The sequence below is a fragment of the Xenopus laevis genome, chromosome 1L (assembly GCF_017654675.1).
Source record: "Xenopus laevis strain J_2021 chromosome 1L, Xenopus_laevis_v10.1, whole genome shotgun sequence".
Lineage (NCBI taxonomy): Eukaryota > Metazoa > Chordata > Amphibia > Anura > Pipidae > Xenopus > Xenopus laevis.
The window spans coordinates 156397850-156412537 of record NC_054371.1 but is presented as its reverse complement, the minus strand read 5'-3'; the positions used below and the strand labels follow the sequence as shown (position 1 = coordinate 156412537).

The following is a 14688-nucleotide window of genomic DNA, read 5'->3' as shown; positions in this document are numbered from 1 at the left end:
AAATAAGAGATATATGATAACAAAATTTTTTCTTGCAGATGAAGTTACAATGTATTTGCTGTGTCTGGAAATGTAGTGAGCGATATTGGAACTTTTAAAGTGATTTTATATGGATTGGACACATGGATTTTTCACTCCTTGACATCGAGGTGACACCTAGTGGTGGTTTTTTATATACACAAAAAATATTTTTTATGTATTTATACATTTATATTTTTATGTATCTATATATTTATATATTTATGCACATATTTCTTGATGGATGATGTCTTTCACTCGATTTTAAGAAATTTTTTTTCACATCTATGATATAACGATGTAATTGAACAATTTGATTGGTCATGATGTCATTTCAGGGCGTCTCTTGTGGGGGTTTGTGGGTATTTAAAGATTTGTAACACACAGCACTTTATCCTTGATAAAGACCCCAAAGAGGGTCGAAACGTTGGAGACACTGTGAGTTTTGAATAAAGCACTGATTTTTTTTGGAACACGGAGTGCTGGTCCTTTCTACAATTTTTTATATATCTATATTTGACCTAGCACCCGGAGAAAGAATACATGTGAAGGAGTGCGGGTATCTTCCATATTTTTGCTATATATATATATATATATATATATATATATATATATATATATATATATATATATATATATAAAATCCTTGGTAATCCGCACCACTCATATGAGCAAAAGCATAACAAATCGGGAAAGCACACTGGGATTTACTTAAAACTCTGATGTTTATTAAGTGGTTATGCTGGTTACTGGTTTCTCCTTTCTTGATCACATGACTATCTGGGGTTCTTGATTGGGTAAGTGTCTCCTCCTTTTTTCTACTTAAAGTGTACATTATAAAACATTTGGTGTCTTGATAATGGTCCTAGAGGTGGACCGAAACGTTGACCGGTTTTAATGCAACTTAATAAACATAAGTGTTTTATGTAAATCCCAGTGTGCACTCATGCTTTCCAGATTTGTTATATATGGAACAGACTAGGAATGCACCGAATCCACTATTTTGGATTCGGCCGAATCCACGAATCCTTTGTGGAATATTCGGCAGAATACCGAACCGAATCCTAATTTGCATATGCAAATTAGGGGCGTGAAAGGATTAAGTGGAAAAAATTGGTTTACTTCCTTGTTTTGTGACGAAAAGTCACAGGAAATCCTGCCCTGATTCATATTCGGTTTGGCCAAGCACAAGGATTCGGCCGAATCCAGATGAAAAAGGCCGAATCCTAGCCAAATCCCGAATTCAGTGCATCCCTAGAACAGACACTCACGGATGGGAATAGAACAGCACGTCCAACAGAATGGTGGAAACGGATGGAAGGGTATCTGGATCCATCGTCAAGATGCAGAATCGGTTCTGGGGGCTCTGCACAGGATGCACAGTCAGATTAAATACTGTAGAATAAAAAGAGTTGTATAAAGTTCATAGTAAGGCAATCCTGCCTGCAGTGGACTGAATCTGAAGTAGTTAATTTTGCACTACCTAAAGCAACCCAAGCATGTGTCCAGTCTCAAACACCTTATAGAGAATTTAATAAGTAGATCTTGTAAAAAGAAAAATAACAGTAAACATCCAATTTTCTTGGACAGTCCCATTATCTTAGGAAATTTTAAAGCATACTGTAGTAGATACAGTACCTTCAGCACACCACTTCCTATGCTTCTATTCTTCCCCAGTTGCTCCATGTAGAAATCAAGACACAAACTGGGAGAAGCACATGTAATTGTGGGTAGAAAGCCCTATCATGTTTGTTGCCTGAGTTGTATACCACGCAGTAAATTAATCGGGGCTTTATGCCCAGAGTAACTTATACTTCTACTCTGTATGTCTTGAGACGTTTTAAAGCATACATGTCAAAATACAGCCCAGGACCCCCAGCCAGGGACACTTTGGAAGTTATAGGGCAGCAACAGCTGGAGTGACATTCAGTATCCCTGCTGTTAAAGTTAGGGATTTCTGACTGGAAAAGAAGATGACTGCAGCATGTTCATGATCTTCAGGCATGCCTATTTAGAGGATGTGGTACTTAAATTCATTACAGTGCAGGCCACATGTGAAGGGGTTTAAATGTGATTTCCCTTTGAATTGCTTTCAAATGTTGACAGGTATAAAGAATGCTGAACGTGCTTCAAAAACTAAAATATGGATCAAAGGCTCCCTCTTCTGGCAGAATAGCTGCATCTGCAGGTCCAACAGGATTAAAGGGCAAAACAGCTCAGGACAAATGTATGGATATTAAAATAATTATTGTTTACTTATAAAGTGTCCACATAATCCCCCAGTGCTGTACATAAAAAAACAAAAGGGCTTACACTCTTAAATTCAGTCATAGCCCTATATTTCTCCTTATATTGCACCAATGTGCTGCTTGCCCTATAAACTTCAGTCCAGAAAATAGCCCTACTTCCTATTACATTATAAGAACAGAATATTAGAAAAGAATATCTTATTTTTCTGGGATACGGATTCTGAGGTAGCAGAATAAGTGGAGGTACTCGAAGTGTACTCGAAGTGGAGGTACTCGAAGCGTACTTGAGAAACACTGCTCGAGTATGCTGGCCTGTACAAATTTGTACAAATAGAGTCTATAAAATATTTTCTCCTGTCCTGCTCCAAATGTTTAGGTCTGTGCTGGTTATAAATGGGTGCTTTCATTATTTGGTGTTGTATCAGTGCAATAGAAATTACATTAGAATCCATATTTCACTGTACCAGTTATTGGAAAGTGTAAAATTCAGGGACGTATAATTGGGGTTCTACTGTAAAGTCCAACATCTTGGAATTGAGCTGTTGCTTCTCTCATATCCATCTATGAAATAGTGCATTGTAAGCCGTATATATTTACAAAGATCTATAAGCACACAAAGCTTTGTGGGGAGCAGAGCAAATAACATGCTAACTAATGAAGGTTGGAGTTCTGTTATTGTGTATAGATTATATTACACCAAGATCTTTGAAAGTTCCAAAGTACTCAAAGAATTTACTTTTTCAGTTTAGTGTACATAATGTACAATATCAATGTGTCACAACGTTTGTTTACATTCATTTAGCAACAATAAGAGCTGTAAAATAAACCACAAGGTAAGCTCTGATGTACAACTATATGCAGCTCACTTACATGTCCTGGCCTTTAAGCCATTCTTGACCTCAGTGGGCTTCACTGGCACCAGGATTCCATTCTCCTCTTTGTAGATGCTTAGGTCTCCCAGTAATGTTTGAAAGACCACAGGCAGGTCGTCCTCCCGCACCTACACAACATGCAGAGGTAAAGGTAACAAAGCTTCTTTCTCTACATGAAAATAACTTTTTTGTGTTTCAGCTGGAAGGCATGTGCTTGCACCAAAGGTAAAAGCTACTAGATCCTAGAGCAACTTCAAATATAGCTCTGCCTAAGCCCTCTGTGAGTCACAAGTATGTATGAGCATATGGTCATACATTCATATATACTCATGTGATGAGCCCTGCAATCTACAGATAGAGAAAATGGACTGATGTGAATGATAAGTAACCTCTGTAAATGCTGTGAAATATGTCAGTGCTATATAAATAAGGCATAATATACAGATGCTTACTTATGAAAAGTCATATATTGATATAGACATTCATGTTGAAATGTGCTCAAGTTATGCACAGCTGCACTCACATAAATAGTGATTACAATATATAAATAGTTACTTAAAAACACATTAGAATTTATTCACAATTTCCCTTCCACATGTTGCTTGGATGCCCAGGTGCTATATGTTTATTTATACAGCACTACATGCCTATAATGTGGCCTGTCAGAACACTGGGAATAAAAATGTAACTTCCCATTAAAGGAGAAGTAAACCCTCCACAGCTTTCCTTAGCTGTGTCACTTCTGTTTTTAAACTTGATCTTAGTGATTGGAAACCCATCACATGCTCACTGGGCCTGAAACACAGCTTGGATTTCAGTGTGCTTGTGCCTGCTTGCTCATCACGGAGACCACAATGTTATAAAAATGCATTAAAGTTGGGGTAGCTGTGAGTGATGCAGCTGGGGAGATCCTGTACCCTCGGTCTTAATGTAAAAAATTTGTTAGGATGTGTTCATTTAGTCTTAAACGTTTATTTAAAAAGCATGCCAGTATCTAGCCTTTGATCACATAAATGCCATTCCACATGTGAGATTTTTTTGGAAGTGGTTTTATTGACTTTTTAACAAGGAAACCATGGAAATACTGGAAAGTTTCCACTGGACAAACCATGCAAAATCAGACCAGCAGTCAATGATGTGTCTGTGAGCAACGCCTGATAATGGGAAGAATTTATTTGGGACATCATTTGCACGATTCTTTGGTAATACTGTTCAGTGATGCTTGTGTATTTTTACCCAAATTATTGTACTCCTTCCATCATTATAAAGCTTTGTGCTGTGGTTTATACAAATAGAAAAAAGAACAGCAGAAATGTAGCAATGAAAGTTGGGAATTATCTAGCTAACCATTATCAATAAGTGCAATCCAATTGTACCTTGTTCAATCCAGCTGAAGACTGTCCCTTTTGATATGACTGCACATCATTATTTAATAAGGCCTAAAGGGGTTAACTATGTAATATTGCATCAAATCATCTCCGTTGACACATTTCTCTCTGGACATTTGCACTAAATGAAAACATGTGCTAAGAGGGCCCACTGCCATAATACATGACATACTTAATGAGCATGTTTAATAGATTTCTATCAGCATTTTCTCACCAGAATGTAGTCAGTTTGGTACGTGGAGAGCATTAACACAGACACATTGTGCTCAGCTAAGGGTGCAATCACCGACTTGGCAATTTTTGTAACTCCCACAGTCTGGAGTCCATTGGAAGAGCAGCCACTTGACAACACATTCAGGACCCGCCACGTGTTTTCTGCTACATGGAGGAACTCAGATGGGGGCAGCTCTGTGGAAAGGAAAAGCAGCACTTGGTCCATTATTGATGCCTTTTGGCAGAACTCTTTCAGCTGATTCCATAAGTAAAAGGACAACCGTCATTATGGTGGATTGATTTTTAATTTTATACATTCTTACATACAACAGTAAATTATTATTTAGTTATTCTACATAGAAATAGATGCATTCATTTTGAAGGAAAATTATTTGTAAAATCTCGGCAGCTCCCAGCATCTCACCAAAAGTTTAATTTTGCTGTAGGTGAGAGAGTTATTCTTTACAGTTTTTCAAAACACGGATTAATGAACAATATAATAAGGTTGCTAGGGTCAGACTAATGGTGAGAATTTATTTCCGGTTTAAGGCCACTTTAGTCATCCACTCCACTAACTTGCTTCATCTCGAGAAACCAGACAGCAATTTAAGTAAAAGGGCAATTTAATACTAGACTTTTCTCCCCTTGTGTATCTACGCTGGGGGGAGAAAACACAGATCCACTCCCTTCTGCCGCAACTTCAGTGTAAGTACTGGCCTGTCAGTGAAATTATTTCACAGCAGAAATGCAAAAATATGCATTTTTGCACCAAATATGCCCCACTAATAGGCCAATGCTATGTCAGTCAGTGCACACATAATACAGGAGAATCAGGGAGTGGATCAGCATTTTCTTCCCCAATATACGGGTGGGGTAAATGCCTAGTGTTACATAATCCTCACACTGAAAAAAATTACAAAATAAAAATGAAGAAAAATTAAAGAGTCTTAGAATAACTGTCTATATATGACTGAAAGTTGATTTAAGGTGTATTACCACTTTAAAAGATACAATTTTGAGGCTTTTCTTACATAATACCATGTAAAAGTTACCATTTGTTTTCCTTCAGTGAAAATTTCCCACCCAAAAAACTTAACTAGCACCAGCAGGCACCAGAATTTGGTTCAGGCCTTTCAGGAAAGCTGGAACCACAATTCACACTGTAGGCTGCCAGCCATCTTGTGGGCAAGCAACACTTGAACTAAACCATAAAAATGAATATTGCTAAAAATGCCATATATTATATAATGAACTAACTGCACCAGCTTCTCAATAGCAGCAATGATCCAGACTTCAAACCTAATCAACTTTTTGTAGTCAGCACTCACCCACTTATCCACCTCTTAGTAATTCAGACGGTGCACGTGTCCAGTGGCCCACTGTCCAACCGGTTTCACAAAAGTTCCCATATATTGTTGCAGATCTAAAAGCCATGTGCAAATAAAGGCTTTTTAAAGTTATTATCCTGAATGGAGCGGTGTCGTATATGGGAATATTTGTGAAACCAGTCTTCAAACCTGTCACAGGGGGTCATAATCTGGGAACGTGTCTGCGACACTCACATGCTCAGTGGCCTCTGAGTAGCTGTTGAGTAGCTCATTATCAAGCAGAAAATGAGGTTGGTCTGTAATATAAGCTGATGCTACAGGGCTGGTTATTAAAAGTGGATGCTTGTTGTGCTGGTTTCTGTGCTGCCATGTAGTAATTATCTGTATTAATTACTAATCATCTTTATATTGTGACATTTCTATTCTACAGTATGTTTACTGTATATTTTGAGTTGGGCCCTAAGCTCAGTAAGTGACAGCAGCACAGAGCATGTGCAGTGAATCAGCAGAAAAGAAGATGGGAGCTACTGGGGCATCTTTGGAGACACAGATCTTCCCTGCTAAGACAAAATTTATAATAACTGCAAGAGAACTGAAATACAACTGAATACATCTACAGTTTCCCCACACATACAGAATTATAAGAAGGATGACCAATCTTTTGTAAAAAATGTCACCGCTATATAAATAAAGGATAATAATAATACGGGTATGGGATCGATTATATGGAAACCTCTTTATCCAGAAAGTTTAGAATTAAGAGAAGGCCATCTCCTTAGACTCCATTTTAATCAAATTATTCTATTTTTCAAAAATGATTACCTTTTTTCCCTGTAATAATAAAACAGTGCCTTGTACTTGATCCCAGCTAAGACAGAACTAATCTGTATTGGAGGTAAAACAATCCTATTGGGTTTATTTAATGTTTAAATAGTTTTTTATTAAACTGGGTGATCCAAGCTACAGAAAGACTTAATTCGGAAGCCCCAGATCCCAAGCATTCTGGATAACAGGTCCCATACCTGAAATACGTGATGTTAAAAATGCTCTCTCCTCTCCTACATTGTGTCCCTTGTGCAGCAATGTTCCCTGTATATAGCAGTTTAGTACCAAGTAGCCAATATGACTTATTGTTAGACCATTTAGCAAATGCTGTGAAATAAGGAAGCATGAAATTATTTTGAGCCATTCACATTCCACAGAGCACCAACACCATGCACCTCATTACTAAACGCACTTCATAAAGAATAAACTTCAGAGGTAAGTTAGTAACTTTCTGGGGTCTTACTGATAAATAAATGCTTTCCAGAAACATAACTGGAACCTAAAAACATATTAAATACATAGTCTTAAAGCAACTGAAAGGTCGCCTGTAATACGCTTTCATATTTTACACAAAGGAAAGAATGAACTAGACACACACAGCACAAAGAAACCCTGGCATTCATTGCTAGTGTGTTCCAGGAATATCAAAAACAGGAAACTAGCACTGCCGTTACTGCTGCCGCCCCCAATCCCATAGAGACTGCTACGTACTTCACAGTTTGGGAGCCTTGGCTTTGTGGTTTGAGGCTTAACACACCCTTGTAGCATTACCAATCTTTGTATATTGTCTTGGATCCGTTATCGATAATAGCATGCGTGGTGGAGTTCTTAAACAGATTTGACTTGCAGCCATTCAGAGGGTTCATGAAATATTTATTTAGTCAGGACCTTATTACTTTATTAATAGAGTACCAAATTAAAAGGGGAACTCCACACAAACATAACTTAAGCTTTTTGAAAAGTAAAATAATTTCAAGCAACTTTGCAATATACATCAATTCAAAAATATGTAGGCTTTTCATGATTTTTAATGGTTTGGAACAGTTCCCTAAGCCTAGCCCCCTGCTCTCCTGCTGATCTGTCTGACTACTTTCTATCAGCAGCCATCTGTCCTTAGCCTGCATCCTCCAAACCCCACAATTCCCAGCACACATGAGTTCAATAAGGAACGTAACATCACAGTGCAATGCATTGTGGGTTATGTAGTTCATGCATGCTGGAGAAGTTGTTACAATTTGTAACATCAGTGTTTGGTCCCATCTTCCCTGCCAGGATTTCAAATCATGTAGAAAGAGAAGAACTGTTTAACAGCTGGATTGAAACATAGAAAATTACATTTATTCATACTTTTTGAAGAAACAGGTAACTGTGATGGGTAACTGAGGGGTTTCTGTGTTATGTGGGCCTCTTTATCAAATTTTGGTTTGGAAGCTGGAGTTCCCCGTTAAGCAACCAGTTTTGCCTAGTCATTATACTCACTGATCAAAAATCATCCATAAAAGTTTCTTCCAATCATTAGGCATAATATATAATAAGGTCAATAGCAGATTAAACCATAACCTGGCTGGGTAACATGGGGTTAGTGGATGTCCCGTTGTAGCTGTAGAGCTAATGTAGAGCCAATGTGGGAATGAAGAGCAAAAGTAAATAATGTAAATTATAACAGGCTTGCAAACTGTATCCATATTGGCCTGGGTTTTAAGACTTTGGCAATTAAGACCAGATCTAGTAACAGTGTTAATGACATTTAATAATAGCTAGATAGAGGTTTGTAAAATGTTATCATGGCGTTAAAACCAGACAGGATGTAAAACAGCCCTTTATCCCCAAGGGTGGTGTCACATGGGGAAATTTAGCGATAAAGCTTCGCTACTGTGGGTGACTAGTCTCTCCGAAATGCCTTCCCACTGGTAAGAATGTGAATCGCAGGTGGGATAGCATGTGTGTGTCACTCCGGTTTTCCGAAGCCGCCCGAAGTTTCCTTGTGAGGCAATGGAAGACAAGGACTTCAAACAGAATGACTTGACATCCTATTTAATTCAACATCTTTTACACCAAAATAGATTATTTTAAGTGGTCCTGTACAGTTCAGCCCAGCTTCTATAAAGTCATATACATGTAGTGCATTGAAAAAACCACAGAAACACAGGGAGTCCATCTGTTTACTCCTACAGAAGAAGCAATGCCTTCTGCTGAAAAACAAAATTGTGCAAAGATACAAATCAGACACCAGTTCTATGGGATATTTCTCAACCACGACTTTTCATCCACCTTTCCATACAGTGAACAGTACTTCAATTGCGGTGGTCTATGGAATATACTGTATGCAGTGACATCCATTAGCCCCTTGGCTTGTTCCCATAACTCCTGGAGGCAGATTTATCAATTTACCTATCTGTGGTCAGGTATTTGGTTGCAGAAAAACAGAGTGGTTTCCTGAACTCACTCCATTTTTCTGCTTCAGTTACTCTGGCTTGCTAGAGAATGACATCTAAAAAAAGTAAGTCTATTTTCCACAAGCAGGTTTTTGGAACTTAAGAAATTTCCTCAACAAAGATGCTGTACAATGCCACATGCAGCATTAGAAGTTTTATGTTACAGTACAATATGGAAGCTTTAATATATGTTGTTACCCTATAATGTAGATGAATACTTAAAAGCCTTTAAATAATAAAAAAAAACACAAAAACTAACTAAATACACTGCAAGAATTTTGACAAATGCCATGGCCCAGACTAGGTATGTTAGTAGCCTTCTAACAAGTTCATGTTCATTATAGTGTTTGACAGGAAGTGCTAGTTCTCCAAGGATAAGTGATAAAAGAACAAGGCCAACCTTCTTCCTTCCTGGAACCATTTCCCTTTCACGCCTGCCATAGCGAGTTCTGATCCTGTTCAGGCTTAAGCTCTGCCGACAGCCATATAAATACTAGAACAGCCAATACAGTATATTATGCTTTACCCAAAATTCCCATTTTGCTATTACCAAGATAACCTGAAAAAGATATGTCAAGAGATATAGCTCTGTCAAATTAATTTACCTATACCTGGGGAACACAAGTTTGACTGACCCAAATGCAAAGATCTTGTCTGGCAATCAAGTCTGGCTACCTACTGTACATGAATTCATGTTAATTACGCATGTACAGATAGAGGCAAAAATCCCAGTATCCATGTTTTATTGATAATGAAAAGGAGAATAAAATGACACCCTTCACCATAACAAGGTGCACTGGCATGTTTCCTTTATGGATGTGTGGTGCGGATAGAGGTCTACTGCTTCTGACACCACCTCAGATATTGGATCATATTACAAAGTGGCCTAACCTAATAAATTAATTAGCAAAATTGGCAAACTCTTTTTTTCCCCCCTCGAAGATACATTTGGGATACATGTCTACCTTACTGAGGCACATACTTCTGATTAAGACACAGGAACAAACTAAAAGTTATTCTTGAAAACCATCTATATTTTCCAGGTAATGCCTTTGCAACCAGACTTGTACAGTGTTTATATAAAACAAGGGTAATTATGTAACCATATATTTAGGTGTATGCTGTAGATTACACTAGTGTAGGCACGTCAATAATTAGCTATGCAATAATTAACTATGTAGAAGATTGTCAAGGTTAAGAGGCCCATTTATCAACAGATGACCAGAAAGATGACCGTACCAGTTTTGTGATTTTTTTTTTCCATATAATAAATTATGATTTTTTTGTGGTTTAGAGTAATATAATCAAGGATTATAGAGCTAAAAAATACAGTTTGTAAAAGCAAACAAAATACAAAACGTTAGTAAATCAGACCCTTAATCTAGCAACATAAGTCTGGTTGTACCCCTATAGGTATTTTTTTTTTTTACTGTAATTAATGAAGAAACTGTGTTTACTGCATTTACCAGGATACAAAGTGTTCATATTAAAAAATTTTAACAATGTAAAATATTGTGTAAAATAGTAAAGGTCTGGAAATGTGTTGGGTGACAGAGCTGGGAAGACTAAAGTGGGAGCTTCGGAGGGGGGGGGCAACGACAAACATTTGCCTTGGGTGCAAAAACTCCCTGGCTTACTCTGGTATATAGACTAGATCTTGTAGGATGTCAATATGTTTGAAACACAGCCAACTGGTAAGGTTCTATTTCACTTGAACATTATATTAAAGCAAAAAATGTGGATCATAAAAGGTTTCAGAGCCATGACTTGAAGAGTGATTTGCATCATTCCTGGGACACAAAAAAAAAGTTGTCCCCCCCCCCCGCTAAATAAAATGGAATTGCTGTATTAAGTAGCTGCATTCTTGAGCTCAAGTTACAAGACTTTATGAGCTTTCCAAGGAACAGGCATATAAGTTAGTGTAAGTCCTATACATGCTGCCATGCTCACCCTAAAGGGACACCTGCCAATAATAGTGCAAGTCAGAATGTTTGACTCTCATATGAGACAAACATATTTCCCAAATTTCTCTCTCCTTCCTATAGAAGGGGGAAATTCAACAACAAATATATTGGTTTATGAACAGACACACATTAACTGTTGAAAAGTCCTGCCTTATATTACACAGTTCCATGGTTTAAACCACAGAGTTCCATCACTAATACACTTTCAACAAAACACTGCCTATATCTAATTATAAATTAGGAATGTGAAATACAGTACAGCTACATACCGAAATAACACCCAAGCATGTTACAGGACCATCAGATCTCACAAGTCAAAGGCTATAATCTGACAAATTTAAAATCTGCACTTTGAAACCAGTGAGTCAAATTAAGTCTATGTGAATATCAGATGGGAGCCATTCCATTAGAGCTTCTTCTATGTTTCAAAAATGTATTTTGTCTTCATACATTTAATTCATTTTAATTCATTGCCGTCATATTGTTTGTTTGTTACCCTGTGTATAATCCAATACTTGTAGGACATTATACAGGTATAGGATCTGTTATCTGTAAATTCCTCAAATGCATCAAATTGACGTGAACTATTGTGCATACTTCTCAAAATGCTACTACAGGTACAGGATCCCTTATCCGGAAACCCGATATCCAGAAAGCTCCGAATTAAGGAATGGCTGTCTCCCATAGACTCCATTTTATCCAAATAATCCAAATTTTAATTTTCTCTGTAATAAAACAGTAGCTTGTACTTGATCCCAACTAAGATATAATTGATCCTTATTGGAAGCAAAACCAGCCTATTGGGTTTATTTAATGTTTAAATTAATTTCTAGTAGACTTAAAGGAAAAGTTCAGTGTGAAAATAAAAACTGTGTAAATAGATAGGCTGTGCAAAATAAAAAATGTTTCTAATATAGTTAGTTAGCCAAAAATGTAATATAGAAAGGCTGGAGTGAACAGATATCTAATAAAACAGCCAGAATCCAACTTCCTGCTTTTCAGCTCTATAACTCTCAACTAGTCAGCGACTTGAAGGGGGGGCCACATGGTACATTTCTGTTCAGTGAGTTTGCAATTGATCCTCAGCATTCAGCTCAGATTCAAAAGCAACAGATATGACCCATGTGGCCCCACCAGTCTCTGATTGGTTACTGCCTGGTAACCAGTCAGTGTAAACCAAGAGAGCTGAAAAGCAGGAAGTAGTGTTCTGACTGACTTGTCAAATCACTCCAGCCTTTATACATTACATTTTTGGCTAACTAACTATATTAGAAACATTTTTTATTTTGCACAGCCTATCTATTTACCCAGTTTTTATTTTTACACTGAACAATTCCTTTAAGGCATGAAGACCCAAATTACAGAAAGATCCTTTATCCGGAAAACCCCAGGTCCTGATCATTCTGGATAACAGGTTCCATACTTGTACTATAAATGATTAATTATCATCCTATATATCTATATCTCCTGTCCTGACAATTGAGTCATTCACATTTACTGTACATGTCCCTAAATATCTTTTATTAAAAAAAAGTAATTCAATCACTCAATTTCACATTCACTTATTTTAAACATCTACTTATTCTTTAAGGCTCAGTGCACATATGAAAATATCTTATTTGCATAACACCTGAAAAGTCATGGCTACAAACTCTGTGGGTAACTGGGGTACTGTATGTGCAGGTCTACAGAGATCTACAGTAACTAATATTTGAATGGCTCTGTATATAGTTTAATCATAACATAACAACACAGTAACTTAGGCTGAAAAAAAAAAAGACTTGTTCAACCTTTTATGTTGAAAAAAAGACTCATTCAACCTTTTATGCCTAAATGAAACCTGCTTTACTGCTATTTAATGCAGAGCCACTTTACACGTGTAGCAGCATAAAGTGATCTCTCACTGGCTTATTCAATCAAAATTGGCTCAAACTTTAGTCAGTCACATGAACCCCCAAAATCCCAATCCACCTTTGGGCCACAAAAGGCCACTATGTTTATACTTAGGGGCATATTTATCAAAGGTCGAAGTTAAAAAAAACTTCGAACTTTGAATTCAAAAAGACCAATCGAATGGTGGTCGAAGTTTTTTTGAGGTCGAAGTGGGCCTACTTCAAATCGTACGATTCGAAGTAGCGCTACTTCGATCTACTTTGATTCGTAGTTTTTTTACTTCAACCTTCGATCTCCCAAATGCCCACAATTGCCTCCATACAGGTTCTAGGAGGTCCCCCATAGGCTACGACAGCACTTCAGCAGCTTTTAGGTGAAGAATGGTCAAAGTCGAAGTTTTAAAGAGACAGTACTTCAAAAAAATTAGACCTTCGAATTTCGACGTTTTTTCAAATTCGAAACAAAGTTGGACTAATCCCTAGTCAAAGTACCCAAAAGTTACTTTGAAATTAAAAATTCACTTCGACCTTTGATAAATCTGCCCCTTAGAGTCTGCCTTCAGACAAAGAGCTTACAAACCCCAAAAGAGCTAGAGGATCAAATATTGAGTAAGTGTTCAAGCATGAGTACAGGAGAAATGACAAACCTGGGCTTTGTTGCCCATTTGGCATTCAGAAAAAGTTTTAATTTTTAAATGTGTGGGCCATTCTGACACTGGCTGACAGTTTGCGCTTCATTTTCTTGCTGGTGATTCAATGCTTCCTCGCTCATTTACATTGGTAAGCCCTAGTTGCAATGCTGCTTGTCCCTTTGCCATGACTAAATGTACAGCACTCCTGTGACAGGGTAGAGAGGTTTTTGGGTTAAAAAAAATTAACATTTTACATGCAATTTATATTCAGCCACTGCCAAACTGGATATAAATATGGAGAAGAATTGTTTTTAAAGGAAAATACTTTTGCAACATTGTTTAAAAAGTAACAAGCATGAGTTAAGAAAATGCTGCTTTTAAGAGCAATTGTTTTTTTTTACAAATAACTTTAAAAGCACTGACATTTTCTAATAAATATATATTGGAAAGTTCCTTACAATTATATTTTTGTTTATTAGGCATTTTTTTATTTTGGGGTGACTTGTCCTAAGACATACAGCATGATCAATTTATAATACGCATAAAACATTAAAATTAAACACATGGGTAACATTTCCTTACAACATAATCCCAGAACATGCTACACACCCATTAATCATCATTTATCTACTAAGAGAGTTCATTAATCATCAGTAACATATTCAGGTATAGTTTGAATTACTAATACAGTAGAACCTCAATTTTACATCCCCTGATTTTAAGTTTTCCCTTATTTTACGTTGTTGTTTTGTTGCCCCACCTATATATTAAGCAAAATACATTTCACTGATTTTACATTTTCCTGGATTTTACACCATTTTTTTCTGGTCCCCTGAAAAATGTAAAATGGGGGTTCTACTATAACTGGCTTT

The 14688-nt window shown here is 37.0% G+C and overlaps 1 protein-coding gene across 1 annotated transcript in view; it reads right to left on the bottom strand.

Moving 5' to 3' along the window:
- The window catches only part of castor1.L (cytosolic arginine sensor for mTORC1 subunit 1 L homeolog), a 29511-nt gene that overhangs the window by 10399 nt on the left and 4424 nt on the right, over positions 1-14688 (bottom strand). Inside the window, 3 exon segments of the mRNA NM_001093128.1 lie at positions 1290-1413; positions 3138-3267; positions 4742-4935. Coding sequence (NP_001086597.1) covers positions 1290-1413; positions 3138-3267; positions 4742-4935 — 448 coding nt within the window.